The sequence below is a fragment of the Thermobia domestica genome, chromosome 17, assembly GCF_964235325.1.
Source record: "Thermobia domestica chromosome 17, izTheDome1.hap1.1, whole genome shotgun sequence".
NCBI lineage: Eukaryota > Metazoa > Arthropoda > Insecta > Zygentoma > Lepismatidae > Thermobia > Thermobia domestica.
In genome coordinates, this window is record NC_137470.1 from 180627983 (window position 1) to 180645226 (window position 17244).

General features: G+C 38.1%; 1 protein-coding gene across 1 annotated transcript in view; it reads right to left on the bottom strand.

Moving 5' to 3' along the window:
- LOC145674526 (transmembrane protein 208) overlaps window positions 1–17244 on the bottom strand; it is a 56912-nt gene that overhangs the window by 14504 nt on the left and 25164 nt on the right. The window contains exons 3-5 of the mRNA XM_081744682.1: window positions 13796–13932; window positions 5092–5176; window positions 1099–1265 (exon numbers count right to left, since the gene is read on the bottom strand). Coding sequence (XP_081600808.1) covers window positions 1137–1265; window positions 5092–5176; window positions 13796–13932 — 351 coding nt within the window. The 3' untranslated portion in view covers window positions 1099–1136. The remainder of the gene's footprint in view (window positions 1–1098; window positions 1266–5091; window positions 5177–13795; window positions 13933–17244) is intronic.

The following is a 17244-nucleotide window of genomic DNA, read 5'->3' on the forward strand; positions in this document are numbered from 1 at the left end:
TCTATAGTTTTTCACCACATTGTAATAGATTTAGTCTGATGTTTGTGATTGCTTCAAGAAAAACAGGTTATCTGTTTGAAATGAATCTTGGAACAGAGTTCCAGCCTCAAGGTTTTTATAATGATTAACGGGCATACCTAAGGAGGCAGGGCACTTCGAAATTTATACCAAATATAGAGTATGTTATGGGTTTTTTAAAATTATACTTTCATATTATAATTTTAAGATGTGTACTAGCTGAACCTGCGCTCTCTATACTGTCCATCATTCACATATGAGCATGAATCTTCTTGTCACTCTTCACAACATCTGTACATGTCCCTTTACAGACACAAGTGAAACATGTCTTGATAAAAATCGGGGAAGGATACCATTAAAGGCGAGATTTTTTTCGATTATTTTTTCAATATTTCGCACCGTTTGCAAGATTGAGCCTACTTCCTGTTGGAGTTTCTAATTCATGTATAATCAGTGTTTTCTTTCTTCTTGTATGCAGTATGTAGTAAGCAAATACATTACACACAAACTATTTGCTGAGCAAAACAATATATTAACATAAAAAAACTACATACGTGTGACAGTTTAGCCAACTAACAGTTTGGCTTCTCGAGATAGTGTCTGATGAAGCCAAAGTGTTAGTTGGCTAAACTGTCACACGTATGTAGTTTTTTAATGTTAATATATTGTTTTGCTCAGCAAATAGTTTGTGTTTAATTATATACCAAGCAAAGCTTCTACTTATGGAAAATACATTACATACACAATTAATTATAATGTCAGTGATATAAGGTGTTCATTGAGCGAACACTCCAAATAATAAAGATTCATCTTAGACTGGAGAAATGCTTATCCTTCATTTTTCATTATTATTTGGCCATGAAACAAACGCCTGAGAGACATGCAATTATGTGGTATTGTACTATACAACCCGTAGGATATGATGCTTTACTTTAAAAATAAATAAATAAAAGTAGTACCTACTTGAAAAAGAAATTACAAATCCAGAGAAGGAACTCTTCGACAGGGAGAACGTGGGAGTAAATTTAAAGTTTCGATAATGTCTATTGATGATGGAACATAAAATGCAAATTGACTCACCTTTCACGCACGCATAAAAACCCTGAGAAAAAATAGAGTCAAAGTTGAGACTTCCTCATTTTCCTCTCCATTTTCTTCTGTTTCTTTTCATCTACTTCTGGGGCCGGCTGGAATATCCACGGCGCTAACAGGTTTACCCACAGCAACCAGAATCCTCGAATAGGAGCCTAATTAGGATAAAAAATAGTTACAACAGTTCAGATTGTCTAAAACGTATTGAGCTTTTGGAGATCAAAAGTTAGAACACATTTACTGTAACTTGAAAATACCATCTACAAGTTTTTTTTTTTTTTTTTTTTTTTTTTTTTTTTTTTTTTTATGTCCCAATACTTATGCGCTCACAGAGAGGAAACGAAACGACGCACGTGCCGGACAAGCAATGAGAGTTAGTCTGATCATTGACCTTCAGTAATACAGGCACGTTACGCACACACCACAGTCATGGGTCGTCCAGTGTCGAAAAGAAATGTGAGGTATCGAAGCAGTTTGTTCGCGTGTGTTTGTTGTATGTCTTTAAAGTGGGTCTGTCAGCTGCCATATCAAGTCACCGCGTATGCCAAGTATTTGGGGAGAATGCCGTGAACGAAGTCACCGCTAAGCATTGGTTCCAGAAATTCCGTTCGGAAGATGCGAGTCTTTCAGATGAACCTCGTAGTGGACGACCACATGTGTTCAATAATGAGGACCTGAAAGCAGCAATCGAGGAGGGCAGCAGTCTAACCTGTGATAACGTGCAGAAAGGTTCCATGTTTCCCCGAAACAGTCAGACTGCACCTACACGGAATAGGAAAGTCATACAAGTTAAGCAAGTGGGTACCCTACATATTGTCAGCGGCAACATATAGGGATAACGAGTAACAGCCTGTTTGTTCTTGTTCACTCGGCACCTGAACACATTATCTTTGAACGCCTGCTCACTGGTGACAAAAAGTGGGTCCTCTATGACACTCCTAAGCATACCAGACATTAGCTGTCTGCACGTAACCCTGTTCCTCATACCTCAAGACCACCTCTGCACCCGCGAAAGGTTATGCTCTCTGTATGGTGGAATTGTCGTCAAGTGGTGCATTATGAGCTCCTTCCACCTTGTCAGACCATCAATGCTGACCTTTAGTCCCAGAAGTTGTAAACGTTTCGCCATGAATTGCGGCAGAATATGTCGGCATTGGTAAATGCAAGGGTGTGCTGTTCCTGCACGACAATGCGAAGCTACATGTAACAAAGAGGATCCGGGAGACACTTCAGCAAGTTGCCTGGGAGAGAGTGTGCCATACACCATATTCATCGAACCTGGCACCAGAAAATTAACACCTGTTTTATTCCCTTAACGATCACCTACGTGGGAGATTGCAGCTTCAGGAACGTTGCCAAAAGGTATTGGATGCTGATGCAGATAACTTCGAAATCTAAAAGTACATACTGTCCACTGTATTGCTCTTTGTTTATCACTGCTCTAGAACGGCAAGAACTTTTTTGGTTACCTTGTAGAAACAGCATTGCATGACCTGCTAGTTTACAACACCAGCATATTTCTGTCGCTATAGAACTACGACACTTTCTGCTCAAATAATTGTGACACGCGGCTTTCACACTTGTATTCTGAAACTAACAACATAATTCAAGGAGTTCTTCAGAGATCGAAACATGTGATAATTTTGACAGTACCAGGTCCGAGAGATACGGCGGATGCACTAAAACTTCCCAGCTAAATTTTTTCCATTTCTGACAGCTCGCTAAACACGTATACGGTCTGGCGTTGTCAGTGTAATATATTACACCCTTTCTGTTGAGCAGCTCTGGTCATTTGAGTTACTAGGTGTGTTCACGCTATTGTCAATAGTACATGTCTAAGTCTATTGTTCTGTCCGGCTGCAGCAGCTTCTGGTGCACTATGCTCTTCCAATTCCAACGAGCACACAGCGTAACATTACTGGCCGTCAGTCAGGCCTTTCTTTTAGCTTCGACCGCGATCTATTTCTCACATTGTTCTCGTAACTTATCCACTTTTGATCAACTGTTTCAGAAATGGCTCGAGTTTGTTACGATTCAGCAGAGATTCGCAGTTAGAAATTCGAACGAGTAAATATTTGGGAGTCAGATCATGTGGTACCCAATCACCGAGCTTCTTTCTGTAGCCAGCTTTCTTTAAATTGTTTAACACTGTTTCGCGATATCACAACTGTTTATATGCAGGTCTTGTTCGACTTCTGCAAGAATATCATCATCTTTTGCTGTGATTCGTCGCTTACTACCATGAGCATCTTGAACATCAAAACTTCCAGAACGAAAGCGACTGACCCACCTTTTGGCTGTTACTTTTGATAACGCGCTTTGCCCATAGACAGCACACATTTCTTTACGGATTTGCGTCTTTATAGAATTAAAATTGTAAAATGTACCAGAATTTTGCAGAAAATTCATTCATCTTCACCATGCAATACCTAATTATACACAATTTCAACACTTTTGAACATTTTCTAGCTCCAACTCTCATCTGTCAAATGACGTTACATCTGACCGCTGCGACACAAGTACCCTGAAATTTTGGACACTAACCCCATCTCATACGCACAAGGCTCAATAATTTTAGACTACATAATATTTCTTAAGAATACACGAATACTGAAAATCTTGTTACATTATCACATTTCCAAATATACGAGGAAAGTTCAAAAAGTTCCGTTTGGAAATTATCCTAGTTGACCCCAAACTCGTATTTGTGACGCATAGTATCAAAAGCCTTCAAATCCATCTTTCTTTAAATACCGAAATTGAGTTATATGTCATTTGTTATATGTTTGATCTAAAGGAATTTCATGCAAACAATATTTTGTTTGAAAGCTCGGTATATTATACTAAAAAACTAGCTCAAATATGGGACTTTGTACGTGTATATTATGGAGATTCAGTACACGTTTTGCAAATTACTCGATACTAAGCTAAATGTATCGGATTTTGATAATAAGCGCCTCACTTATTCTTTACAGTATTCATTCCATATTACTTAGTCTTCAAATAAATTTTGCAACATTTCCTTTGATTTTTTTTTCCAACAATGACTGTATAACAAAAGCAAAATAAGATTTAGGCCTTCCTCGCTGGTCTAGTACCTAACGTGCATGTCGGGTTCAATTTCTGGTGGGAGAGTATCGAATACACTACAGTGATTTTACTTTAACTTATGTAGAACTCACTAACGTCAAAGGAGGTAAATACAAATAAACTACCAATCAGGTAAAATTTGGAAATGCAATGATTATGTCACGAATCTGAAGTAGTCTGTCATATCTTAAAGCTGAAAACTCATGATTATGTCACGAGTCTGACAGCCACTGTATATCTTTGATCTTGCTCTAAGTGACTTTCATGTCTTCTTACACCTCAAAGAATTCCTGTTTGGTAGATAGTGATGAGCAACTGCAAGCCGTTGTCATACATTGGTATGACATCGAATACGAAAGTTGGTCCCATCATGTCACAAGTGTCTGAGTTCCGGTGGTGAATAATAGGTTGAAAAATAGTGTATTATTATTATTATTATTATTATTATTATTATTATTATTATTATTATTATTAACAGGTGCACATTCAATGCAAATTCAGAGAGTGAATAAATGCGACTGGGGCTGGAATCAACTGCTTTGACAACACGGCATTTATTTGAAGGAATACCTAATAGGAATAACGGAAAACAGGTAATAAAACATGCACCACATTTTCGACACTATTTATCATTTATCACAGTATCAGCAGTACAGTCTACAAATTTTAAGAATTTTAGCATGACTAATAAAAACTCACCAATAACCATAAAAACAGATCATTTATCAGTTTCAGCGGTACACAGTCTACAATTTTTTTTTAAAGTAGCACGACTAGTAAATACTCACCAACAACTATAAAAAACAGATCATTTATCACAGTTTCAGCGGTACGCAGTCTACAAATTAAAAAAAAAAAAAAAAAAAAATAGCATGACTAGTAAATACTCACCAATAACCATAAAAACCAGAAGTAGTTGGAAATAAGCGACAAAAGTTGGCAGCCAGCAGTAAGAATAATTAGATCTTTAACGTGTCTGAAAGAAAGGATAAAAGTATCAATTAAAATTCCTAAAGTAAGAACTAATATATATATAAAGTATAACAAACATAGATGAGGGCTCTGGTCACATTACACGTTAGATATTCAACATTTCGCAGCGCCGCACAGTGTGTTATTTTATCAATCCAAGGGCATTTAACTGGAAAAATTGAAGTCCGTGAAAAAACGTGATATTTAGTAGATTATAAAACAAGGTTCCTATGACGAAGAATATCAATAAGAATTGTTATTATCTGCGACAGGGAAGTCGCATAACGGCCGCAAATTCAACCAAAGTAACTCGTGGTGTGTAGCGTTGAAAATGACAGTCAGAAACTAAAGGTATTATCTCCAAATATTGCACTGTGTTTGAAGTGTCATTGTTTTGTGTTTTTGAACTAAGTTCCATACGTACGTCTATCAGTGTCTTGCGTCTGTGAACCTTCAGTAATAACATCTGACCGATAACAATGTCATCATGTCTTATTTAACATTCTCATTAATGTAGTGTAGATTGGAAGTCTCTTATACAGTCGTATACAGACGTCAGACTGATTTTAGTCCATGCACTAGGATGTGTACTAAAATAATATGAAGAAAAATTCTGCGCATATTTGCGCTTCTAATAATTATATATTTTATTTAAAACTGGTGTCTTCAATCTCCCGGCAAGCAATATTTGATGTTTGGTCGCGTCACCGGAAAACTGAGCGTTTTGAGGGTTATGAACTTGTTTCGAAAATAGTCAGTGTGAAACACCTTTCTGACGATGCTGAAAATAATTTAAAGGTATTTGTAAGAAGCCTATGTCAGAAAGTTGAGTACAGGCGGGACAAATCTTATCGTCATCGTGAACGATTCCTTACATCAAATGCAGACTGGTTATGTGGAAACATAAGTTTACCAGACACTGTTCTAAAGCTACTAGCTTTTCCATCCACTGACAAACCATCTGCTACGTCCGGAAGGCCATCCAAGGCATTCAGTGAGTGTTGCGAGAAAACCAAAAAAAGGAAGTTCACAGACTTCATCGCAACAAATAGCTTATAGCAGATATCCACTACTGCGGAAATGAAGCTTCACGAAGAGGACAAAAAGGATTCTGCAACCATAGTGAAAGAACTATCAGAAGCGTCACCTCGTCGAGGAACCAGTATAAAAAAGATGCGTAGTTCAATGTCTAATGAGGAAAATAAAAGAAGAGTATATCTGCATATCAAGCTCTGGCACTCATTGTTGATGCAAATATTTCAACTCAACAATGCATTATGTTAGGAGGTTCATGGAATGCATACAGCACATTGCATATAGATTAGATGTAAAAGTGTGGTGAGTAATAGTTCCCGAAATGAAAAATAAATTAGCCAGTAGGAAAAAGTGTATTCAAAAGAAAGATTTCGAAATGAGATGGGCCTTTTGGTTGATATGCCTACACAACAGGAAGGACATATCAATGAAGGTAATACAGCGCGAAGGTTTTTGAGAAATGCTGAACTGTCTGCTGACATTACAGGTGTTAATGTTGATCCCATTGAACATTTTCATGTAACTTTAGAATGCATCAATTGCAGTTTTCCCATTAACGCAGATGCTTTCGAGAAGTATGCAGCAGCAACTAGACATTTGTACTTACTAGAGTATGCATAGTATCACATACCAAGTAGCATGCATAAGATTTTGTGGCATGGGAAAATTGTTATTGCCTCTTGTATTTTTCCGATTCTCCAACTTTCGGAAGAAGCACAAGACGCAAGGAACAAAGACACTAGAAAATATCGAGAAAACTTTACACGAAAAAGCTCACGTGTGGATACCAACACAGATCTCATTCATGGACTCTTGATATCCTCTGATCCGTTAACAGCTAGTTTCAGACGCAAGCTTCGAAAGAAGGCCGGCCATATAACGCGTGAAGTTCTTTCGTTACTTTCATTGCCTGCTTTGAATACCGATGACGTTTCCTTAGATAATGTGATTCTGAGGGCACATAAGCATACTTTGTTTCTGACTATTTCCTAACAGCCATTTTAGTGCTTTTTTTTTGTTTATATTCCTTGTTGTGAATACATTATATGTTGTTTTGTGCATTGTAGGACAGAACTGTCAATAATTGAGATGCCAATATTGCAGTTATCTTTACTTATGTTAAATCATTATGTATAGGCTTTTGTTTCACATTCTAATAAATGTCGATAAGGCGTGTCAGTTTACATTTTGTCAGGTATATATACCTAAGATATATCATTCTCAATTCCTTTGAGCATATTTTATTAACGTGTGCTGCAGAATAGAGGGAGAGGGTGCAAAAGTCACATAACATAAGCTAAGGCAATCTTCTAATTTTGTATTCTCTTGATTCGTTAGGTGACAATGATCCCTCAAAACATCAGCTTCAATTCTTGCAAATATTTAGTATCTTTACATGTGTTTGGTAACTTTTTAACATTTTACATTCTAACTGTGTATGCTAATATGTTGGTATTCACAAATGTAGTTCATACGTTTTTATTAACAAAACCCGATCATTCAAACACGTTTATGTTTCGAGTTGAAAATTGCCCCCTCCCCCTACTAGCCTCTCACATGACACCCCTGATGTCAATAGTTACTGGTTTATATTCTCCGACCAAGAAATCGCCCACCAATCACATTTCACGCATATTGGTTCCGCAACTAGCTCTTCAACAATTTCATCCCGCTAGAATGGATATTTATCACACTGTGCGCCGGGCCCGTGGTGACTCAGTGGTTGAGCGGTCAGCTCAGGTGCTTTGGGTGTATGGATGAATCTCAGCTCCCAGCAAGTGGGCTTTCTGGTGGGAAAACACAGTGTGCGTGGAAGTTCTGTGGGTTATGCAGTTTCCTCCCACTTTCGTCACTGCACCATTATCATCCGTCTCATCATCATCATTTCTCTTAGTCACGGTGCATGATGTGCAGCGTTAAACTACCGTACAGATACAAATAAAATTCAACACTAACCTTAAATTACTTCTGACCGCAGAACCTCATGCATTTACATTGACTCTCTCGGGACTTTTTATGGTAGTCCACATACATTGTACCATATAATGGTGCTTTTCTTTAGTTTTAAAATCTTACTGCTATTTTCTTGTAAAAGGGTCGACTAAGAGTCGTTGTTTGCTCACCAAGTGAAAGAACGTCAAAGATATACTAAAGCTCAAGAGTAAAAATTTGCGGCTGCCCGGAGATTGAACAGGAGTCATGCCGGTTTCTAATGAATTTGCTACCGCTATATCCTTTCACCTCCAACATTACACACGTCTTCACTGTTTGTGTTGGGATTCAGCTATTCAGACCACATGGACTGAAGCACAACTTGTGTTTGGACAACCATGTGTCTATATTACCCTTGTTGCTTTTTAACATTGTGACCGTATGAATACACTACCTAAAGTGTAATTCAAGCCACTGCTGAATGGAACGCAGGACTAAGCATAAAGAAGGCAGATTCGTTAGCCAGTTGACAACAAAAGATGCAATATATGTATTAATTGATACCTATAATGAGTGTGAAATATGAGTAGACTAAATAACCGCATTTTCCAACAATATATTCTACAAGTGCACATTCAATGTAGTTCAAGTGGTTAAGAAAATGCGGCAGGTATGAAGAACTGTATAGAAAAATGGTTACTACACCGGCATCATTGATGGTTTGTTGATTTAGGGGTTAGTGTCCCGTTCAGCAGCGAGGATATGAGACGCGGGCCTACACCTTAACGTGGGGTCCGCCGCCGGGAACTGAACCTGGGACTTCCGCGCCGATACATCAGTATAGTAAGCTGAACGCTTGGTTCGTTATTCCGTTCAGGCTTTAAGATTTCACTCTGTATTTTATTTGAAATCTGATTTGCTGTTAAAATATCTTCCCGTTAAAATATATTTGCATCCCTTACTATAAATATAGCTGTGGTAATATAGCTGGTGGGGTGTCTACTTAGCAACAAGACGATCTGGGTTCAATTCCTGATGGGGTCGCTTGACGGGATTTATTTCTCATTCTATGATTGTTCTAATGCGGTCCAGTGGTTCAACCAGCCTTTATGAAATGCGTATCAGGGGAACCTTCAGAAGTAAAGGCAGGCTAAGTATGATGATGAATGCCAGTACGTACCGAAGTCAAGGAAGCCTTGTCCCGAACAGATGGTACAAATTCAACTTTATTACATAATAGAATCACGTGATTCAGTAGGAATACCACAAATTTTTTAAACACTTCCTTATTCTAATCTCACTTTTCCACCAACATATCTCTTCCCTTTTCTATCTACAGTAGCTGTGTGAGAACAAATAAGAGCATATTCGTGAGCTTGGAAAACTTCTATCCTCGTATTTGTTAACATTTAAATATCACTCCTCGATCAGAATTACTCCACGAGCCGCCATTATTGCTATTCTGAATCGTCTCCGTATTTTGTTCCAGATACCTACTTCTGTGTTAAAAACTTGAACCTGAGCTCTTTTGGTAGATAAGCGGTTAATGTACCTGCCTTTGGCGTGGGAGATCCAGGTTCGATTCTCGGCGGGAGGTCATGTAGTTCAAATTCCACGTTAATCAGTAGGTCCACGTCTCATATAGCATCGCTGCTGAAAGGAACGTTAAACTCAAAACTTCACTTCAAAACTTGAACATCAAAATCTCTGTTGAATTGCGATTTTCTTTTTATTCAAATAACAGTGAAGAAATTAAAATTGCTGAGCCAAATCCTTTACAAAGTTACTTTTGCTACACTCTTTTGATGAAAAAAAAAGGGGGGGAGAAAAGAATGAATGGTAGACTGATCTTTCGATTCTCAATAATAAAAACTAACTAACTAACTCTACGGCCTATGGAACCCGGAGGTTCAATGCCGCGTTCACAAACACTGTCCATTGACTTCTGTTCTTAGCCAACTGGATCCAGTTTCTACTTTGTATTCCTATCTCTGCGACATCCATCTTAATATTGTCCTCCCATCTACGCCTAGGTCTTCCTAATGGTCGTTTTCCGATTGGTCTTCCAGTCAAGACTTTGAAAGCGTTTCTACTTTCTTCCATTCTAGCTACATGACCTGCCCACCTAAGCCTCCTAGACTTGACGACCCTAACAATGTTCGGTAAACCATATAAATTATGTAGTTCCTCGTTATGAAGTTTCCGCCATTCCCCATTCCCGTTCCTCTTGGGTCCGAATATTTGCCTCAGGATCTTGTTCTCAAATACTTTCTGTCTATGTTCTTCTCTCAGAGTAAGCGAACCTGTTACGCAACCATACAGAACAACAGGCATGATTATCGTTTTATATATTTTAATCTTCAGATTCCTCGACGACACGAGATTTAGAACTGAATAATAACACGAATTCCCTGCTTTCAGTCGACATTTAATTTCTTCGTGAATATGGTTTTTGTCTGTTAATCTTGATCCCAGATATTTGAAAATATCTACTCTATCAAAAGTGTTATTTGATATTTTAACGCATCCATAATTTCGATTCTCGATTGTAATATTTTTAACTATCCATGGGTAACCTATTACACGCCTTGTGACTTAAGGTTAGTAACCCCTTTCCGGATCTGCCCCTTGCTGTCCCGCCAACGAGTACTTTCAAGAGATCTGAACTTACCCACTGGTTAAGACATTAAAGAACTTTTCCCGGATCGCTCTCTGGTCTCACTAATGAAATGAGCATAAAGTACCGCGAGGTTCGGATGTCTCGTCTCGAAATTCTCTCGGACATTCAGATGATCGCTCAGACCACGACACACAAAAATGTCATTCACACATGCAACGAAAACACATTAAATAAAATAATACTATGCTTATTTATTAAATGCACTATGTGTAAAAAAATTATGAAGAGGAAAAGCAATCACAACACTATACACTGATATGGAGGTAGACACTTAGCTATCTCCACAAACATAAAACCACACTTCACATTTTACAATGTTATAGGCCTATATATATATATATATATATATAGATATATATATATATATATATGAAATATATTTGAAGGTTCATCACAAATACTTTTCTCACACCACTAACTAATGCATATGGGGGTTAGCACTGTGGGATAACACTAAGGGTAATCCCACGACGTAAGTTCCTGACTACTGCGAGAAGAATCCGCAAAACGCTGACAGTAGTATCCAGCAGAAGAAACACAGGTAGTCGCAATGTATAATTTAGAGCATTGGTAGGACCCGTTTACTAATTATACGCACTGGGTCAGTGGACCTGAGACTTCACTAAATGGGGGCTAGCCGCTGTGCAAGTCCTTGGGCGGCTACTAGACGTATGCCCCTTTACTTAATTCTATAGCGAATCCAACGAACATGTTGGCTGTATCGACACGCGGAGAAAACTCTTATAGTTGAGGTGGTCCAGGTGCGAACTGGATTGACCGACTGGTCAATTTTGGAAGTTCATTTCAAAATGTGATCAAGTTAAACCAATTGTGTGGAGATGAAAATTAAATGTTGAAAGAATTTATTTAATTGACAGTTCACTGGCCACAATGTAGAAGGAAAGTACGATAACTTTTTCGTGAGAACTTCTAGAAAAAAAGCGGCTCAACAATATTGATAGGCGAGTCTGGCTAGATTGCAGCTGTCCATGCTAGTATGTTCATAAGTAATTGAAGAAAACACTTAATTTAATTCCAAATAACTATAGAGCGTAGTCTTTGCATATTAATGAGTAAGGAAGAAACGCTATAGTATCCACGTAGTAGAAATACGAGTTTCACACATATAGCACACCAAATGAATGTGGTCTTTGTTACTCACCTAAATCTTCTCACCGCAAAGCAACGTTTCATATATATGTATTGGTGAACGATGAAAGACTCTTTTTTTCTAATTCGCGGGAAAGAAATCGGTTTGTTAGCAGTTCAGGTCCTGGTATCCAATTTCTTTCCATCGAATAAAGAAATTATTTGCGTCGCACAAATAAAGTATAAATCGAAGAATGGTTTCTCTTTCCAAAATATACAGAGCGTCCACAAAAATTACTTATATAACCTGGTGACGGTTATAGGTTGACAGACCTGAAGTTAGTGTTATACATAATTTGAGCTTAGTATGGATGGGATTGGGATTAGGTATTTCCTTTGGCACCAAGGCTATATAAGACGTGGATCCACAGCTTAACATGGGATTCGACCACATGATCTCCAGACGAGAATCGAATCCGGATCTCCCTAATCAAAAACGCTGAGCTTGGTATGGGAATTCCCTTCATCACTTCTATATATTGCTCATGGCAAGTACTGTAATCTCATCTCTGAAGGCGCGTGATGTATTGGTTAAGAAATTTGTTATGCACGACGTAACCCGATGTAACAAATTTTGTAAAATGCTTTCCCTGTTAAGTGTTAATTTTGGTTATGAATAATAAAAATTTTATTTCTGCCTGCTGGTGCAACTTTTTTGCGCATTTTACTACTCTGAACAAGAAAATTTTCCCAATGATTCTCTTTGTTCGCTGCTACTGCCCGAGCGTGAAAGTACCCTGGGATAAGTGTTACTTCATGGTTAAGTATCTAACGCCAATGCTGTCTGGTGTTCGATCCTCATTGGAGTGCCTACGTTTATACAGGGGCTGGAAGAAGGACCTGATAGCTTACAAATTGGAATTCTGACTATACTTGATTATTTCACAAAATGATACATTTTGATACGTTCTTAGGTCTGTGAGCTGTATTTAAGCACTGTAAGGATTGGTTCTCCTTTTCTTTAAATCACTACTGCGCAGATATGATTGCTGAGATTGACTGTAATATCGTAGTTAGCTCAAATCATTTCAGTTGCCATGAAGCGTTGGTAAGGAGATCATCAGTCATTTATTTTGGGGACATTTCTTTATCAATAATAATGATAATAATAATAAATGTGATAGTGATTGTTACTTAGCGTGCATCGCAAGCAATTCGACACTTATTTGAATCACAGTGTTTCAAGCCAAAATGCATTCTTGTTGTGAGTTAAGAACATTCGGGAAACAGCTCGCGCCGTAAAGAAGAGACTTTCAGAACAAGAGCGTACCGTTAGACAATGGAAAAGAATGTATTAACAAAAGGGGGAAATCATTTGAAAGTGAAATGACATTTTTCAGTTTAACATCCTACGCGTATGCCCTTTAGGCTAAGGAAGACGAATGACTAAGGCAAGTGAATGATGATGAAAGAGTTAGTGGAATGAGAATGTGGGAGGAAAACGGGAGTACACCGAGAAAACTCAAGGATACGATATTGTCCAGCACAAAGTAACTGGCCAGGGATCAAACCAAGGACCCAACGCACCAGAGGTAAGCGCTTTACCACTGAGCCACGGTGATCCCAGAGAAATCATTTGAAAAATATAATTTATAAAAAAGTAGGAGCGGTATGTCTGATGAAGCCAAAGTGGATAGTTGGCGAAACTGTTACACGCTAATATATATATATTTTACAGCAAACGTATTGTTTTGTTCAGCGGGTAGCTTAAATCAAATTTACGTACACTACAAACAAAGCTTGGGCAATGGATATCATGTTTTGCATTTTACAGACGATATTTCTCTTTATTTTACTGAATGGAAGCAATATATTAAAGATACTTACTCGGCAATCCCTCCTTCCATATTCAGGTCCACTCCGCTGTCAAAAAGCTGCCCTGAATCTGTATATGTGGCTTTTGCCATATACGCCATAAACTGATAACTTCCTATATACGCTGCTGAAGACAGGATGAACAAGATCTGAAAATAAGCAACACTTATCATCAATATATCCAATAAAATTACAGACAACAACATTTACATGAGCAGAACGACAATGTCTTATACAGGTAATAGATAAATAAAAATACATATTCACCACTCCATACGTCTGTGCGGAAGAAACAAAGAAAGACAACCACGAAAATTGTTAAAAATTATTCAGTAGTATTCTTCTGAAGTGCTGCCAAAATGTCTTGAGCCGTGGCAAAAATGCGAACTAAAGCTCGCCCTCGACACATCCACACGTTGAGCCAATAAAGGTTCAGCTGTTGCTAAGCGAGAGAGCTTTAGCGAAAGGGAGTGGAATTCCTTCAGTCGATAGCAGCGCTCGGAACGGAAGACTAGATGTCAAGTCAATGTGGTACATTTATAGCTGCTCAGAACGCGCCTCGTGATTGATCAATCTGCACTGTGAGTGGACTATGACTTTTTAAGTCTTGTTTCCGTTCACAAATTTGAAACATGTTTGATCTTATCTATGATTTAAATTTCCACTATCTGAATTTAGGTGTTTTTTTTTTTTTTTTAATTTTAATACTATAGCTAAAAAAAAAACTTTCTAAATTGTTTTCTGTTTCGTGTAACACTTGACGTTTAATATCGAGCTGATTTTCTTTAAAACGTTTTGATAGTTCTGGGGCGCTTAACATCTCCGATATACACTTTTAATCTAATTCATTTTTTTTTAAACAATGGTAATTTTTTCACAATTATCAATAAACTCGTAAACGTCACTATGATCTCAAGCTTCATTAAAATAGTTTTATTTTTTTATATAGTAAGCTAAATAATTCGCTATGTTCCTCCCGGATTTACAAGGTCCGTTAACACTACATGAATTAGAAACACATTTGTCTTCATTTCTACTAGTTTATAGTAATCACAAGCACCTATCCTAATTTGGTTATTAAATTTCTTTCCAAATTTGGTTTAATTTGGTATATATACTATACAAGGGGAAGTCAAAGTTGTAACTATATACTACTACAATATAGGTACACATTTAGTCAATCGCCCTCAAAGTTGGCACATTCGAAACACACACACACACACTTTCTCCATTGCACCTGGCATAGATGGGAACACCGCGGAAATCCTTCTTTCGGTATCTACCGAAGTTCAGACGTTGCGTTGGTTTTTGATCTCTTCTACGGTGGCGAAACGGGTACCTTCCAGGTCTATTTTTTAGCTTTGGGAAAACACAAACATCAGAGAAAGCTAAACTGTTTTTTAGGCTATCAAAGTCTCTGAAGCAGATTTCCCCAATTTGCACATCAACTTGATGTTTGTGTTGTTGTTCGAACTGCGACATTGTTGGCAACTGATCGCCACATATTACACTGGTCAACAAATTTTCACTTTTTATTTTTTACAGAAACGAAAGTAGACAATCTTTATAGATTTCGAGGCGCTGAACACGAATATTACACTTAAAATTAGCTGGTAGCTCAGGGTTGCCAGTAAATGTGGAATTTACCTAAAAAATTCATGTTTTTCACATTTATTTTGTTAGGTTTTACTCAGGAACGCATAATTACGTCCCTATTTATCGTTGCGGAATGTGTTATACCTCTTTCTATTCGCCAATGACCGTACGTTCTGAAAATTTAACAATCGTTCCGGTAACCGGTACCGTTGGGAAATTATATACCCATATATTCGAAAATACCCCTTTTTCCGAGGAAAATCCGATTTTATTTTTTTACTGGCAACCCTGCAATAGTAAAATTATAATTTATATTTGAAAAGTAACCTGTCAATATTAGGAATGTTTTCTGCAAATGTCGTCATGATCGAAGCGAGCCGAACTGTGAAAAAAATATTATCCCTTCTACCGAAATGCCGAAATTTTTTATACCTTTACATGTACATTAAAAATGTAATATTGACTTCCGTATGCCGAACAGAACTATAGAACAATACATTCAGACAATGTAACTATCATTTCGGTAGTCTGTACTGGGGTGGGGGATTTTATGTACTGAAATATTGCACGAAGAATTCCCTTTCTGCAAAATTCCGACTTCTTTCTGCGTACAGCTGGCAATCCTGCAATAAATAACTGCACTGGCAATCCTCGGATAAATATAATCATAAATATATGTTGATAGCAACAATTTATTTTCTATTCACACCCACACAAAAAAATGTTGTTCCCATGGAATGACCGTATTGTCAAGAAATTTCGAAGGGGTAAATGTCACACGTACTTAGGGAACAAATGAATTGCGTTGTTGTTATAATAGCAATATACAAAGAAGTGTAACAACGGTTTTGCTGCCGTCGTTAAGCAAGTTGTACTTGTTGGATCTGGCAAAAATGCGTAACGCTCACTCATGTGCCCACGATCCAATCACCTGATCATTCGACAGGCTGAAACTTGTTGGCGGCGTGCGTGTGTGTGTCCGCGCTCTCTTTTACTGTACTGTAATGTGTCTTGGTTGAGAGGTGGTTCGTGGTGAATGTATATACAGTAAAGTATTTGAATTAAACTGTGAGTGTTTGTGTTATTTGAACGAGTGTCGGTTTTCATGAAAATGCCCCGCACCTGCAAGAACAATCCTAATAACTTTTGTTACATTTGTGCAGACGCTATTTGTGGTAATAGAAGGCGACCACTTACTGATGCAGTAAGGAAAGCCTATTCATTGTATTTCGGTTGTCGAGTGGGAGACCAAGACAAATCTTGGGCTCCACACGTGTGTTGTACTTCGTGTTCTTCCGTATTAAATGCTTGGATGCATGGGAAAAACGTCTGCATGAAGTTTGGCGTGCCTGCTATTTAGCGTGAACCCACAAATCATGTGTCTGATTGCTATTTTTGTATGACACCGCCCTTGAAGAAAGGAATCAATACCAAAAGGAAGAGAAATATCGAATACCCTGACATCCCATCTGTAATTCGCCCTGTGCCTCATGGACAAGGACTGCCAGTTTCTGTTCCCCCAAACGCAACAACATCAAGCAGTGATAGCGAGAATGGTGATCCTAGACATACAGCCGAAGAAGTGCATCCATCCACCAGTGTTGTTGATCCTTCATTTACGCCATCTTCATCCAGCGAAACACACAAAATCACACAACGTGAACTCAGTGATCTGATTAGAGATTTAGACCTCCCGAAGTGTAAAGCTGAAGTGTTAGCCTCACGACTGCAGCAGTGGAATCTTCTAGCTGAAACAGTGCGAGTGTCAGTTTTTCAGGATCGCCAGAAAGAACTTGAGAACTATTTCAGTACTGAAGGTGATATTACATTCTGCAGTGATGTTGAAGGTTTGTTTCATGACCTAC